The sequence below is a fragment of the Callorhinchus milii genome, unplaced genomic scaffold (assembly GCF_018977255.1).
Source record: "Callorhinchus milii isolate IMCB2004 unplaced genomic scaffold, IMCB_Cmil_1.0 Scaffold1, whole genome shotgun sequence".
Lineage (NCBI taxonomy): Eukaryota > Metazoa > Chordata > Chondrichthyes > Chimaeriformes > Callorhinchidae > Callorhinchus > Callorhinchus milii.
The window spans coordinates 126778617-126795397 of record NW_024704742.1 but is presented as its reverse complement, the minus strand read 5'-3'; the positions used below and the strand labels follow the sequence as shown (position 1 = coordinate 126795397).

The following is a 16781-nucleotide window of genomic DNA, read 5'->3' as shown; positions in this document are numbered from 1 at the left end:
GTGTACTAAAATTTGTGACAGATTGGTAACACCACAGATAATTATACCATGAGTGAGTGCTATTGTTGGGGAAAAAATGCAACAGCAAAGGGTTTAAAGACTGTAATGCACATATTGGGTTTTAATGACAGCTGAAGTGGCTAAATAGATTTCTGTATTCAGAGCGTTCTATGGAAACTGCAACAAGTTGATAAGGCAACATGTTTTAGATGTATTTGAAAAGTATATATTCTGCAACATTTAAAGTGTATTTTTTTTAAAAAGGTACACTTCAGAGAATGCCGTTGTTGAGAAATGGAATGCCAGTCAGGGAACCTCTAATACTGCGTAAAAGTAGCGTGGAGCAGCTCCTTTGCTCAGAGGACACTTGGCTCAAGGCAGAGTTGAAAGGAGGAAAACAAAGGAAGTTCACAAATACCAGAGAAAAAAATGTTTCTGTTTCATTTGGGTTTTGGCAAGATGAACAAAATTTTGCTCATGAAAAACTTTGGCTATGATATTTTGGGATCATTGTGTACGAGGAGCAGTTGAGATAACCTATATTCAACCAGCCCATCTGAAAAGTTTGGGTGTCTGGAAATTGCAATTTCCCAATTTGTGAATAGTCAGTTCTTGGTTGTGAGAACCTTTGTCCTGTTTGCTATAGCATACCTGCAGTGCATGTAGTACAGTATAGATGGTGTGCTACCAATAACCTATTATAACTGTATTATATACAGGCACTAAAGTGGAGCCAGCAACCTGAATTCACTTTTTCTCCTCAGAAATACTGTTGCGTTCACTGCTCACTGAATACTGAATGAAGTGTTTTATTCCCATGATTAATAATCTAGGATTTTAATTTCATGTTTGTTTGTTCCATGAATAAGCCTGTAACTTTATTTTTCAAGAAGGAATTATATATTTCATTTGTTTTAGAATGTTCTAATTTTTTTTATAGATCTTGGATTTCAATTTTTTTCTGAAGCGTTTGTTATTATAGTAACTCGTATCTCTCTGGTTTGTCATAATGCATAACCAGAAAATGCTAGCTTTATATTCACTGATGGCTTTTTTTTTAATTGCTCTGCTCGCTGGTTTTTACAGATGATTGTAAGTATGATACTGTTTATGTCTCTATGTCTAGATTTGTCTGGTAGAGCTGTCCGCTGTCTTAGTTAATGGTGCAGATTCGAAGTGCAGCTAGCTCTATTAATCTGTCTGCGTCTGCAGTTCTGGTGTCTGAGGTGGTGCTTGTATTGTCAGCTTGTAGTTTAGATGTTCTGTCCTGTGGTTTGTGGTTCTTTCACAGAAGGCTCGATAGCGTATTAATCCCAGTAGCAGTAGATGTCCAACTGCATGGAACAAAAATACTCGTGTAAATCCTAAAGGTTCATGTTTAAGGGATTTATGTGCAGTTATAGACTCTTTTTCATTTGATATCTTCCGTGGTTTGAGGAATCTTGGGAACAAAGTTATGTTTGTTTAATAATAATAATAATCCTTGCATTTGATGTAGCGCTTTTCACGTCTTCTCGACGTCTCAAAAGCATGATAAGGAATCTGATTATCCTGCATCATAGTTACAGATGCATTAATTAGCTTTATAATTCCTCTTGGCACTTCTCGTGTATAAACACTGGTGTGATTGGATGAGCCAAATAACCTGTTTCTGAGCTGTACCTTCTATGAATCTTCATTTGAGAAAAATACAGTAAATCTGTAGGCAAACTACACTGAGTGGTGGTTGCTGCAAAATAAATCCTTAGAATGAATATTACATAAACTAATACCATAGTTGGGATAAATGAGCACTTGTCAGGTGTATATTGTGTTTGTGCCCCATTGCTTTTGTGTCTCTTGTTGCAATTAATAACATTTACAAAAATACTTGGCAAAGAAACTACTTTTTAATTTTACTATATATAAGAAAGACAATTATTAATACCATTGTATTCATAATTGTAAAACAACATACAATCTCAAAATATATGCTGTCACGACATGCCCCCTACAGCAGAAATTATGTTGGGAAAATTTGTATTTCAGTAATAAATTTGAGAATGTTATTTTTTATTATAGAATAAAAATTGGAACAGAATCATTCAAAACATTTGCAGAATCATTTGGAATAGATTATATGGCTGAGTATGTAACCTGTTTGAATTACATTCTTGATTGCTGCACTATTCTTTGGTCGTTTTTGTCTGATCAAAGGAGAAAGGCAGACTTTTGTCAGTGAGTTTTAGCTTCTATCTTCATATAGCTATACTGCAAGGAAAATTGAGCACTACCACCATCAATGTGGTCAACCAGCAATGCTAAATTGCTGTGGATTTCGTTAAGAGATTTTGGAGTCGTTCACTTGAGTAGTTCGTAAATCTGAAAAGTACCTTTAAAATATAGTGGTATTGAAAACAACACTTAAATGGCAAGTAAGTGCATCAACAGAGAAGGAGAGGGACAGATGTACATATTTTATTTCCCAAGGTGCTTTTCCTGCCATGGTGCACCATTTACACTGCAGGAACTCTGGCTGTTTTTCTCTTTGACTCATTGATGCTGACAACAATTATCATGTTCCAAAGACTGCCAAGGTCTGAGAGGAGCAAACTCAGCACAGGAATCAACCCTGCAACTTTAATCTGTATGGTTTCATGGTGACTGATGTATCTTTTCCATAGACATAAGGAAACAATGAAATTGTTAAATACAGTATTTAAGTGGGATATTAGTTACTGGCATTGCAGGTTATGAACCTTATTATCCACAGCTGCTGCTTTTGCAATGGTCGCATGCTTTGGAAATTTGCTAGTTTGATAATGTCTTATTACATTCCTGTGGAGAATGGTTTTAAAATTACTACTACCTGCAAGTGGACTATCAACCAGAATATATTTACGCACTTCTTTTCCCTCTCTGAATGTTAAGGTCTCTGTCTCACTACCTCTTTTTGTGTGCATGTCTGCCTCCTCTACATGTGTGTGTGTGTGTCTGCACATGTGTGTCTCTTTCTCCCTTCCTCCCTTTCTCTCTCTGTTCACCTACAACAACAACAACAACACAACAAAATTACACTTGTTTAGGGCCTTTCACATCGGGAGGATGTCCCAAGGTGGTGGACAATCAGTGTTTGGAACCTGAATTGGGGTTTGGGATCAGAGAGGGTGGAGGGAAAGAGGGTGATCGAAGGCACAGTTGAAGAGGTGGGTCTTGAGATGGGTCTTGAAAGAGGCAAGGGAGGACTGTGGGATGGAGTTCCAAAGCATGGGGACAGAGTGAAGGATGGCAGAGGATGTGAAGCACGCCGGAACCCCCTGAGCGGAGGGAGCAGGCCGGTTGGTAGGGGGTTAGGAGATCGCGGAGGTAGGGGGAGCAAGGCCTTGGAGGGCTTTAAGGGTGAGGACCAGGATCTTGAACTGTATCCTCTGTGTGATGGGAAGCTAGTGGAGTCAGGTAAGAATGGGGGTGATAAGGTCGCAGAGTCTGGTGCGTACAAGATCTGCAGAGTTCTGGATGATCTGCAGCCTATGGAGGGAGGAGTTGGAGAGGCCGACAAGCAGTGAGTTTGCATAGTCAAGCCTTGATGTAATGAAAGCGTGAATGAGGGTTTCGGCAGCCTGCGGTGTGAGACAGCGGCAGAGCCGAGCGATGTTGCGGAGGTGGGGGAAGGCAGAGCGGGTCATGTCATGGATGTGGAGTAGAAAGGATAGTTGAGGGTCAAACAAGACGCCAAGATTCCAGAGTGTGCATCCTTGGAAGATGATGCTGTCAGTGCCTGAGGTGTGGAGGCACTGACAGGAGCCAATCAGGGGGCCTCGGTTTGGTTGACGTTCAACTGTAGAAACTTAGCTCTCATCCAGGACTTGATGTTTGACAGACATTCTGTCAGGGCAGCAGTGGTCCTGAAGTCAAGAGTGGAGGCAGCGGGCTAGAGTTGGGTGTCATCCGCATACATGTGGAAGTTGACCCCATGTCTGCAGATGATGTCACCAAGAGGGAGCATATAGATATTGAACAGGAGGGGACCAAGGGCAAAGCCCTGAGGAACGCCGCATGAGACATTGCGGGGGCTAGAGGAAAAACAGTTTGTGGAGGTGAAGTGGAGACGGTGTGTGAGAGGTAGGATCAGAACCATTCAAGGACAGGACCATGAAGGTTGAGGTGAGAGGAGAGGCGGTGGAAGAGGATAGAGTGGTCAAAGGCAGTAGAGAGGTCAAGGAGGACGAGGAGGCAGAGGGAGCACTTGTTGCAGATGGACAAAATGCCGTTTGTCACTTTCACCAAAGTTGTTTCTGTGCTACGGTTGGTACAGAAACCCGATTCGAGGGGTTTATGAAGGGAGTGGTGGGAGAGGAAGGAGTGAAGCTGGGAAGCAACAACTCGTTCCAGGACCTTGGAGATGGGGTGCTGGTTTGAGAGTAGGGATGGGTCCAGGGAGGGTTTTTTAAGGATAGGAGTGTTGATGGACATTTTTAAAGAGGTGAAAATGGTGCCAGTGGACAAGGAGAGGTTTATGATATCTGTGAGTAGAGGGGCAAGGAGGTGGAGCTGGGAGGTAAGGAGAGAGGTAGGGATGGGGTCGAGGAGCAGTTGGTCTGTTTAATGTGGGTTATAGTGATGAGGAGAGGGAGACAAGTTCAAAGGTGTGGAGGGAGGGATGGATAGGGGCAGGGGTGTGAGGGGTAGGTGGGGAAGGGTAGTAGACGGAAGGGCAGAGAAAGCTAAGCGAATCCCTTCAACTTTGGTTTTGAGGAAGTCCAGCTTCTCCTCGCAGTTGGTGTTGGGAGGAGAGGATAGGCAAGGTATGAGAGGGGTGGAAAGGAGAAGCCGGTTGGTGATGGAAAAGCCTGGAGTTGTGCCTGGCCTCCAAGATTTTGTTGGAGAAGAAAGACAAGTTAGCGGAGGTGAGTGCAGAGTTTTGATAAGGTCAGGCTAGATCTCCCACTAAATTGGATTTGAGCCAGGTGGGTTCAGCGGCGCGCGCCTGTGCCTTGAGGGAGCGGAGGTAGCTGGTGTACCAGGGTGACTTCCGTGAGTAGGAGGCAGTTCGGGAAATGAGGGGAGCAAGGGTTTAGAGAGCGGTGGAGAGGGAGTTGTGGAGGAGAGTGACCGAGGAGGATAGGTTATTGTGGGAGGAAGCCCAGAGGGGGAGGAGTTCCGATGACTCCAAGGCAGTGGAGAGGGAGGGGGGAAGATTTCTTTCCAGGGGCGGTAGGAGATGGAGGTGGGTTGGGCGGAAGTCAACTTTACAGATTCCTGATAATAAGCAGCACATGTCCTGAAGCAAAGTGGCCCTTGGTATTCTGTAAGAAATTTCCCTAACTATTTTCTCTTAAGAATTCCAGAGGCTTTTTCCTGAGACATTTTCCAGGCACAGTGCAAAGGCACTATGGATGACAGATCAGGCAGCCTGGCTCATTGGCAGGATGTGGAGGGTCAGACCAGTCACGAGGAACAAGGATTCCTAACGCTCAACTCCTGTTAATTCTGCAAGCCAAAACACACAAGGGTAGAGTTGTCAACAACAACAACAACAACAACTTGGATTTAGGCCGTTCATGCGGGGTAGCTGACTGGAGTGCTTAGTCCTGGTGGACAAACAGCGATAAAATGGTGCTCTCAATGGCAAGCTATGCCGGTTTAGCCGGTTAAACTACAGCAGTCCCTCAGTGCAGACTCTTGCCAAACTGTCCCCCCGATGTTCCATTCCAGATGCAGGAAAATTTCCACGTGTAGGTAGTATTTGTACAGAAACTGCAATACTGAGACCACCAGAAAGGGCTGGCTCGATTCTGACATTCCGTTGCTAGGCCCTGATTCAGGTCCAAGGAGACCCCATTTATCCTGGTAAGAAATTCACACGCCACCATGCAATACCCTGCAACATCCCCTCGCTAGTGAGCATCCATTTACGGGTAAATACGAGATTTTTTCTACCTCTTCCCTAATTTTGCTACAAACAGTTCTGAGACAGTGCTTCCTGGTCACCACTTCCCCAACAAAAGAAAATAGACTTTTTACACTGACTTGTCACTTTCACCTATCATATCCCCTCACAGTCTCCTTTGTGCCAGTTTAAACCTCCCAATTTACCTTTTTATATGTTTAATAATGTTTCATATCTAGCCTCATCCTTGTGAACCTATTCTGCACCTTCTATTTCTCTGACATCCTTTCCCTAATGGAGAGCCCAAAACTGAACATAGTATTCCAATTGAAACTCAACCAATATCCTCTATACTTAACATCTGTAGTTTTATATTCAGCACTTAAGTTTATAAGTTTCGGAAGCTAATTTGCTGCCTTGAGATCTTTCTGTTCCTGCTGTCCCACGTTTAGTGATTTGTGTCTTTGTACCCCAAGATTCCTCTGTTCAACCACTGTTAAGTGCTTTATTCTTCAGGCTATACTTCAATGCCCTGCTCTTAATTTTCTGTTAACATGATTAATGCCCATAAGAAAAAAAATTTTTTTTAATCTTTGTTGTCAGAAGTATTGAGCTTTTACATTTCAGTATGTTTTTCATTCAAAGTAACCAGTTCACCCTCCTTCACCAGACAATCCAATAATGCTTTTCTGAAGCTCATGTTGATGAACAATTTCATGGGTGCTTTGTGACTATATTTCATTCGTGAACCAAGCTATTCAGCTTCCGCTATCAGCAAGCCATTCAGCTCCCACCTCCTCCCCCTTCCTGAATGGGATAAATTAATTTCTTCAATTAGGATTTTATATAAAATTCAAAAACAACTATGGAGTAATCACAATAGCTGGAGATAAAAGTTAAGAACAATTCAGATGTCCTGTTGCGATACAATCTTCCAGACAATGCCTATGAATCTGTTTTCTTTAATAGTTTTGCATTTGTGTTTGGACGAACTGCTGTGGAATGTATAGTAATGTTGCCAATTGTTTCGCTGTTCATTCACCTCATTTGATTAGAATGGTATGATTAAATCTAACCATTTTTCAATACACTATAAATACAGTAATATGTATGACCTATATATTGCAACAGAACTTTGACAGATATTGCGTAGGTTTTCATAATTTCGGGTATCATCTTGATCTGCTCAATCCTAGGAGTCTCTGACCAGATTATGAGGCTTATTCATGCTGAAAGATTAATTTCCCTGCATGTCACCGTGACCAGCTGTTTATTGCTATTGCTGTCATGCACTCATACCATTTTGGCAGGAAGAATGACACAGGTTTCAAATAAAACAGATTGTTTCACAGTAATCATTCGTGCAAGATCTGTTGTATTTGTTTTTTTAACCCTCTGGGAACTGAAGGTAACTTCATTTTCCCAGTAAAGAAGTACATTCAAAATACTTCTGCAACGCTTGTGCTTTCTTTACTTCATCTGATTTGTTCTGTACACTATGCAATGCTATAATTGGTACTGTTTATTATGTTGCGCGAAAATAATTGTTATGACTAGATATTCTGAACACTATCATTATGAATAGAGGACTGATTTTATGCAAAAGTGCAATTTGTAATAGCTAGTTTGAAAAAAAAACTGCTTAGTCTTAACATTTATTAATCAGTACTTACTGCATTAAAACTTGATACTTTTGTTCAAAATGCAGAATTCACAAACTGGATGTTACACTAATTTTACCACTTCAACGGTACAACTTTCATGATTTGCTAACATTCAATCCAAATTCTCTTAAAATTATGCGAAAAAAAAAACAAGGCTGCACTCTCCACATCTCAAAGGCAGTCAGGAACCTCGGTGTTCTGTTCGACCCTGAGCTGTCCTTTCTTCCTCATATCCACGCCACAACTGGCACTGCCTTCCATCACCTTCGGAACATCGCCAGACTACGGCACTACCTCACCCCTCACGCTGCTGAAACCCTGGCCCTCGCCTTTATCACCTCAAGGCTGGACTATGGGAACTCTCTCCTCGCCGGCCTTCCCGGCACCTCCCTCCACAAGCTGCAGGTCATTCAGAACTCTGCAGCTCGTGTACTGTCCTGCACCGGGCTTCGGGAACACATCACTCCCACCCTTGCTCACCTCCACTGGCTCCCCATCCCCCAGAGGATCGATTTCAAGATCATCATCCTCACCTACAAGGCCATTCACGGCCTTGCACCCTCCTACCTCTCTGACCTACTATCCCCCTACCTACTTGCCCGTACTCTCCATTCCTCTGGCTCCGGTCTGCTCCATATCCCTCGCCCCAACCGCCCTACCATCGGTGGCCGGGCCTTCAGCCAATGTAAAGAAATTTATTGAGTTATAAAGATCATTTCCAGTTTGGACTTTATAGTCATTACAATACATAAACTTAATTTATAAAATACACAGAATACAAAATACAGTCAATTCACTTTACAATATGTGACGTGATAAGGCGCTATATCAAATGCAAGGATTATTATTACATTTCTACGGAGTAAGGAAGTGGTAATGATGCAGTGGTACACTTCAACAACAACAACAACAAAATGACATTTATAGAGCGCCTTTCACGTCGGGAGGACATCCCAAGGCGCTGGACAATCAGGGGTCGGACCCGAGCATGGGGGCGGGATGGGGTAGGGGTGAGGGAAACCAGAGAGGTGGGAGGGTGACCGAAGGCACGATCAAAGAGGAGGGTCTTGAGACCGGCCTTGAAGGAGGCAAGGGAAGAAGCGAGGCAAAGGGATGTGGGATGGAATTCCAGAATGTGGGGGCAGAGAGGCTGAAAGCCCGGCCACCGATTTTAGGGCAGGTTGGGCGGAAGACATGGAGCCGGCCGGAATCTGCTGAACAGAGGTAGCGGGCAGGTTGGTAGGGAACAGCAATGCTTCCTGGTTCCTTTCATGGTGTATTTCAGACCTTCCCCAGCCATCATGGGAAAGTGAGATTTCTGAAGTTGAATTGATCTGGGATAATCAGACTCAGAGCCAGAACTGTCTGTCAGTCATTGGCTGTAGATGGTGAATGTTGGAGATTGAGGAGAAGGGTTAAAAAAGTGTTACTTTATTGAAAACTGAAACTGACACTTAGATTAGGTTATCAAAGGTCGTGACAGACAAATTACTGGTTCAGTTTGGACCTGTTCTGCAAATCCTTGGTATCAATTAGCTTTATTCGAACTGACTGGCAACTTTTATTTCTACTTAGCTCATTATTAATTACAGGGACTTATTCAGTGACACATAATTGCCTCCATGGATTAGGATCAAAAGATTAAACTCTCTTGTAATGAGTTCTATAAAAGTATTGTTCATGTGAAGATTTAATTGAATCTGAAATGTAGATACATCTTTTCATAATTTTTAAAATGATGAGAAAAATCAATAACTGATTGCAAACTGAAATCTAAGGTGTCTGATAGATTTGCACTCTGTATAATCCCATGAATAAATCTGCATTATTTTTCAGTAAAACAATGCTTCACAAAGGGCAAGCTTCTTTCTTGTGATTTGCAGCTTGTGTTTTTTGGTAATAGGATTTCTCCACCAGGATGAGTCTTGCAATTGGAATTTAATTTTAGGATTCCATGTTCTGTGGAGTGGATGTGATGAAGAGGTCACTGGCTCATGTTAGTCCAGCAGGTTCACTCCAGACAAAATGGATGAAATTGAGATTTTAAAGGATTTACAATGGACTCTCGTCAATGCAGATTTATTTAAAACTAGCCAAGAGCACAGGAGGAGGGAAGGTCTGGTCTGGTTTGAAGGAACTCTCTGCCTTTCCCTTTGTGCTGGTGCTTGTGTAGATTTGCTTCTCATTCAATGATTTAAACTCAGTTGCTTATTTGTATATTATATTGGTGCCACCAAATCACGATGCCCAAAGAGGGAGGACACAGTTTACATGTGATTAGCTACACAGTAAATCAGCTTCCCATTCCTCAGTCCTTTTGACAATCATTTGAGAAAAAAGTTATAGTTTCTCAATTGTTCTTAACTTTTCTCACTCTGTTTGTAAGGAAAATAGACTATTTTGTTTTCAAAATGGCTCAGTTGGTAGCACTAAGATAGTATTAACGTTCCCATTAAACTATTCTAAAAGAAAAGAGAGTTTCTCCCAGTGTTCTGATCAACGATTCTCCAGATAAAATTGGTCATTCACTTCATGGCTGTTTGTGAGACAATGATGTGCAAAAATTAGCACCCATTTTGCCTACAAAATCATAGTAATTTTGCTTCACAGCAATTACTTGTGTAGTTCTTTGAGACATTTCAATGTTACAGGTGTTGTATCAAATGTAATAGTTGTTGAATGTGGTATTTGAGTCGATGTGGAATTTTAAACTTTTTTTAGGATTTTTTTTGAAGATTAATTTTTTTTGTCCAGATCTTTATCCGTAAGAGTTTTAGTTGATTTGCCCCAAAAATATATTCTGGTGAAACTAGCTAGTGCAAAGGGGATATTTTCATTCAGATTGTTTTCAAACATAACATGCCTGAATTGAAAAAAATATTTTATCATCCAGCTGGCCTCATATCTTCATTGTCGGCTACCAATATGTAACAAAGTGCGAGTTTTATGTACGAGAAAGAAACCTGATTTCTCTCAGGTGGAGGGAAAATAAAGAGTGGATAGTTGTGGTGGTTATCCCCCCCTAGTGGATTTAAAATAGAATTACTAGAAACATTATAATAATAATAATAATAATCCTTGCATTTGATATAGCGCTTTTCATGTCAGGAGGACATCCCAAAGCTCTTCACAGAACACACTGTAAAGTGAATTGACTGTATATTTGTGGGCGAACGCGGCAGCCAATTGCGCACAGCAATGTCCCACAAACAGTCGTAGATTGAAAATGACCAATTTATTATTGTTTTTGGAGGGATTATTATTAGGCGCGTGGAGTAAGGAAACTTGCCCAAGGTTTCGACCTCTGCCTGGAATTGAACTCAGGTCTCTCACTTGCTTATGAGACTTGAATCCAGGAATATTTCATTATTCTTAATGAGTTCAATCGGATTTTGCTTTTTTCACCATTAAAAAAAAATCATTTATCTCCCAAGGCAGTTTATTTTAGTATAAACATTGGGCTCCTTGAAGGAAATTAAATAGTGCCATGGGCGATGTGCAGCAAGGTAATTCATTGATGAGGTAATCTTAGGGCACTATGGGCTACTTTATTCCAAAGATAATTACCAAATTTATAATAATCTGCACAAGTAATTGTGACTATTAGATTACTTGTTATTATAATTATTATTATTACTTCAAATGTGAAGTGTTGGGAACCTTGGTCTGTCTTTGTGTATGTATGTGTGCATGTGTATATCTATACACAGTAGTAATGCCTAACTTGTCTTCTGGATTTGTACCATTGTGGCATTTCTTCTAACCTTATTGAATTGTAATGTTTTTCTCACTTTTGATACATGCAACCACAGGGTACACAGCTGATTTTTACTGCTGCTAAAGAACTGGGGCAGTTGTCTAAGCTGAAGGTATTGGTATATTGCACGATCAGTAGACTTGTTCATGTACAGCTGAATGCATGCAATGTCCCAGCCAAAAAGATACACTAACTTTTTTTTCTTATTTCCATTCTTAACAGTAAATAATTGAAAACAAATTGATTTGAAGAATGTTTTGTTTGTAATAACTATGTGAAATAAGTTTATCTTTGGTTTCATGAATAGATGTTGCATGTATTCTACTATCTGTTGTGTTGTCAACTCCATCATACTCTCCAAAAGAAATCGGAAAACCCAAACATTGCAAATTCTTGTTTTTTGTCACTTGACAGATAGAGTGGTCCAGTAGAATAAATAGAGCTATTCAGTTCATGCTTCTTCTATATATAAAGCCATTGGAAGCTGTCCTGAGCACTGCTCCAATGAACTTCTCAGATGATTCTTGAAAAGTGGCTTTGGATTCTTGGAAACTGGCTTGAGCATTGAATGCCCTTTGCAATTCTAAGAGGTGTTAAAGACAGGGTCCTGTGCGATGCATTGGGTTACCACACTGTGTTTTCCCTTTCAGGACATGCCTGGATTTTAATCCAACTCAGATTAATGGGATTAAAGTTGCTTCTCTGGTACCTTTGTTATCAATCTACCAAATCTTCATCTGCCTGAATATACAACACACACATATGGTGTTAGTAGGCATAAATTTCGAGTTTAACTGAGAGTGTTACTGGCGTGTGAAATAGAAAGTCACACTAGTACAACTGTTTTGAGGATGAGGGGTATCTTAAGCTGTTTTGAGGCAGAACACCATTGCCGTACATTATACTGCACCAAAAGTGGGATTGTTCAATCCCGAACAAAACTGGTGTAAAATATTCCAATTCATTACACAGCATTGATATCTCACTTTAACGAGCACACAGGTTAGAAACCTAAGGTGGATGGAGGGGTCCTTTGAGGCACATTTTCAATTAAGTTTGATCTTATGGCATAATTATTATATTTCTACTATTATCAAATATTACAGAAAAGACATGAAACTTTTGTTGTATTTGGGTAACAATGGTCAATGCAGAATCCCTGTTAGTTACTTACTGAGATGTAGAACAGACTTCATGAGTTGCAGTGTTTGTCTACATAAGGCAAGAATTCCTGATGATTGATTCAACATCAATACCACTCTCACTTCCGTCCAATCTATCAGGAACTGTTCCAGCTTCCAAAGAAGTGATCGAGAGGCTTGAAGCATTGAGGTTCGCCAATTATAAAATACTTGTTACAATTCCAGCAGGCAGTGCTAGCATTCCACACATTGCTTATTAGTGAACAGAAAACAAGATGCTGCTGTTTGGGTCCTTTTGTAAAAATGTTTATAAAAATAATTTCCTTTGTGTAATTACTATTAAAAAAAATCTTTTGATCTTCCAGGATCACATGGTCCGGGAAGAAGCGAGAAGCCTTACACCGAAGCAGTGTGCCATCATGGACCTGGCACTGGATACAATTAAGGTAAAGGACTGCAATAGAGCTTAACTGATATCACACTGATAAAATCATATTGGTCCCAATCTTTGGCAGCTGTTTACAACAACAACAACAAGATTCCATTTATAAAGCGCCTTTCACGTCAGGAGGACGTCCAAGGCGCTGCACAGTTGGGTCATGACCCGAGCAGTGGGGAAATGGTCAGGGTGAGGGGAGGGAAGGGAGGGAGCGAGGAAGGGGAAGAGAGTCGAGAGGCGAGCTGAAGGCTCGGTCAAAGAGAAAAGATCATACCCAATTCATGGTGCTGAATTCATTATTGCAGTCAACATTGTTTTATACGTTTGTTAATAGATTTATTCACTCGGACTGGTTGTTCACAGGAATGTGAATTATAGGTCTGATCATCCCCAGAAGTCCATCAAAAATGAATATTGTGAACTCCCTCTTGTGCACCTGGTTAATTTGTTTCACGTAGCGTCTGCACATAAAGGCACAGTCTGCCTAGATTAAATAGATGGAGGATGCTTGATAGCTGTCAGTGCATTTGGAATCTGTAATCCAGACGGAGGGGCACAGCTGACAACCTAGACAGTGAGATCCAAACTCGAGTCATTTGCTCACATCTGCCGAATCCCAAGATTGTAATTCACTGACAGGCACCTGATATTTATTTTATGAAGAGATGAGGAATTTTAAACTTTATTTGTTTAAAATGACAGATACCGTTCTATTTTCCTCCAGCAAGCAGTAGATTTGACGTCAATTGACTGATTGCAGCTTGATGTGGGATCACACAAGATGCCAAGTGTGGAATAATAAATCTCACTGGATACAAGTTTATTTTTTTATAATGTGTACAACACTCGCCACTCGCCATAATAAGGCCTATTAAAACTTTTGCTCCACAGTTGTTGCAGAACACTATCAAATTAATAGAAGTTGAACATGCGTTTTATTGTCTTGCTGCTCTGTGTTCTGAGTATGTGGTGAGGATATAATGAATGGGACTCAGGAAGAACATTTTTTAACCTTTTTTTTCCTTTCTTCCCTCTCCTCCTTGGAGGCATTTGACACCTTTGCCCTTTTACTAGGTTACAGTTCCATAATCCATAATCCAAATAGCTATTAATTCATGTCTGAACCTCAACAATAGGTGTTTGCTGGATATATTACTAATTACTACGCCATCTCCAACCTCCCCTTCCTTTACAAGAATTGTTGCTTCCCACTCCTTCCTCTCCTGCCACTCCCTTTACTGGTTTCCGTGCTCCCCACTTCCAGAAACTTCCAGAGTAACCCCTATTTCTGACCAATATGTGCGTGTGTGGGGGGAGTCTGTTTTTATTCTGCTTTTAATTCACGGAAGTGCACAGTGTTTGTGGTGATGGAGAGGAGGGGACTCGGAGAGTTTCTGTGGTGTTTATCTCTCTCGTCCAACACCCCCTCCCCCACCCTCCCCCACCAAAAAGAGGTTTCAGAGCACTCAACATTATCCAAGTTGATTGTGTATTGTCTTTATGTGATCATACAGCATCGCTGTTGTCAGATTGTCCATCGTGTGTGCACTTGCTTAAAGAAAAATACCCTTTGCTATTGGAGGTAGCTTTTGCTGGTCTGTTCAAAGGACACTTGTTCCTTTAGCTGGTAGTTTGGCACAGGAGCTATAATTGCATGTGAATCCTGCACCGTTGCAGCTGATGAATGTTTGATCGAAGAAATAGATTTCTGTGAAGTGACCAATGAGTTAGCTGCCAAATTGTGATCATGACAGGAAAGTGGACTGTATCCTGATTGGGGTCATTGATCGCTTGGCGTGTTCTTCTGTACAAACAGAACCTTTGAAACTTCACCAATTTTTCTGTCATACAGCCAAACCTTGTAATTGTTACGAAAGAATGATGGCTTGGATGGCTCAGTGGTTAGAGCACTCGCCTCGCAAGCGAGAGACCTGGGTTCGATTCCCGGCAGGGCAAGACATTGGGCAAGTTTCCTTACTCCACATGCCTCTGCTTACCTAGCAGTAAGTAGAAATCCGTTTATTAGTCAACTTGCGGATCTCTTTTCCGGGGATAATAATTCCTTCAAAAAATAATAATAATAACTTGGTCACTTCAATCCACGACTGCTTGTGGGACACTACTGTGCGCAATGGGCTGCTGCGTTTCGCCTACAAAATGTACAGTCAATTCACTTTACACTATATTCTGTGAAGTGCTTTGAGACGTCTCGTAGGCATGATAAGGTGCTATATCAAATGCAAGTATTATTGTTGTGTTGCCTCACCTGCTGCCGCAAATAAAAGCTGTAGGGATTCGAAAACCTACGGCCTTGTGATCTTTAGGACTCTATTGCTGTGTCGAGTAGAGCCTTTACTCACTTCCAATGGGAGAGCTTTACTGGTCATAGATTAATACAGGACAAAGTTGGAAGACGGTTCCAGAGGACTGGGTTATTGTGGCTGGAATCAAAGTGCAGGGGAGGATATTGGCTTGAATTGGAGAAAATTGCACAAATTAGTTAGGAGTGACAGCATAGTAGGATTTGAAGACTAAGCTCTTGACTAGGTTCCAACTAGTTTTGTGAGCCTGCTCAAGGCTAATTAGTTACATTGCAGCTTATTCTAGTATTTTTTTACTGGATAAAGTGCAATTTTCTCTCAAATTTCTTTTATCACATTTTAATGTTGCAGTAAGTTATAAGACTGTTCATTGAGAATGTCCGAAGCAATACTTGTTTAAATTGCATAAAATGTAGCACTACAGACTCCTGTTTTTTGTCCCAGATCTAAGAACCTTTCTTGGCTGTTTTTGTTAGGTTTCTCTCTTTCAGTGAACTTTCTTTAGCAGTCCTTCCTCACGAGATGCCTTTCCCTTCACTGGCTAATCAGCTTGGAGAGATTGTCCTTCTCTTCACCTTCATGCCTGTGGGAAATCAACAAAGTGCCTTCTAGTTGAGAGCACCAAAGTAGTTCTAAACCACTCTGGAGCAGTTTTTCAGGAAGGGATGATATTGAAGTGGACAGTTGTACTTGCAAGCACAGTTAGAGGGATATCGCCACCCTTTGTGAGAGGAGAATAAATTCTAATATTTATGCAAATGCCTTAGAATAGATTGTGGAGTTTTTTATATATTGTGCTCAATTGGTTGCCGCGTTTCGACCACAAATATACAATCAATTAACAGTATATTCTGTGAAGAGCTTTGAGACGTCTCCGCAATATTGCCAGACTCCGCCACTGCCTCACCTCTCAGGCTGCCGAAACCCTCACCCATGCATTCGTCACCTCAAGGCTTGATTACAGGAACTCCCTCCTCATCAGCCTTCCCAACTCTTCACAGCTGCAGATCATCCAAAACTCTGCAGCTCGTGTATTTTCACGAACCATGCTCCATGACCCTTTCACTCCCACCCTCGCCTGATTCCACTGGCTTCCCATCCCCCAGAGGATTGAGTTCAAGCTCCTCGTCCTCACCTTTAAGGCCATTCTTGGCCTTGTCCCGTCCTACCTCTCTGACCTACTGACGCCCTACCAACCTGCCCACTTCCTCCATTCATCGGGCTCCGGCCTACTCCATGTCTCCCGTCCGACTCGCCCGACCATCGGTGGCCGGGTTTTCAGCCTCTCTACCCCCACACTCTGGAACTCCATCCCATGGTCCCTTCGCCTCTCTTCCTCCCTTGTATCATTCAAGACTGGTCTTTTCTTCGACCGTGCCTTTGGAATCCCTCCCTCCCACCTCTCTGCCTTCCTTCACCTCTACACCACTCCTCCCCCATGCTCGGGCCCCGACACCTGACTGTTCAGCGCTTTGGGACGTCCTCCTGATGTGAAAGGTGCTCTATAAATGTAATTTTGTTGTTGTTGTTGAAGATATGAAAAGTGTTAACAACAACAACAACAAGATTCCATTTATAAAACGCCTTTC

General features: G+C 41.6%; 1 protein-coding gene across 1 annotated transcript in view; it reads left to right on the top strand.

Annotated features, from left to right (window-relative positions):
* The window catches only part of LOC103177885 (protein unc-13 homolog B), a 304211-nt gene that overhangs the window by 271496 nt on the left and 15934 nt on the right, over positions 1 to 16781 (top strand). The window contains exons 35-36 of the mRNA XM_042335427.1: positions 11346 to 11402; positions 12798 to 12878. Of these exons, the coding sequence (XP_042191361.1) occupies positions 11346 to 11402; positions 12798 to 12878 (138 nt within the window). The remainder of the gene's footprint in view (positions 1 to 11345; positions 11403 to 12797; positions 12879 to 16781) is intronic.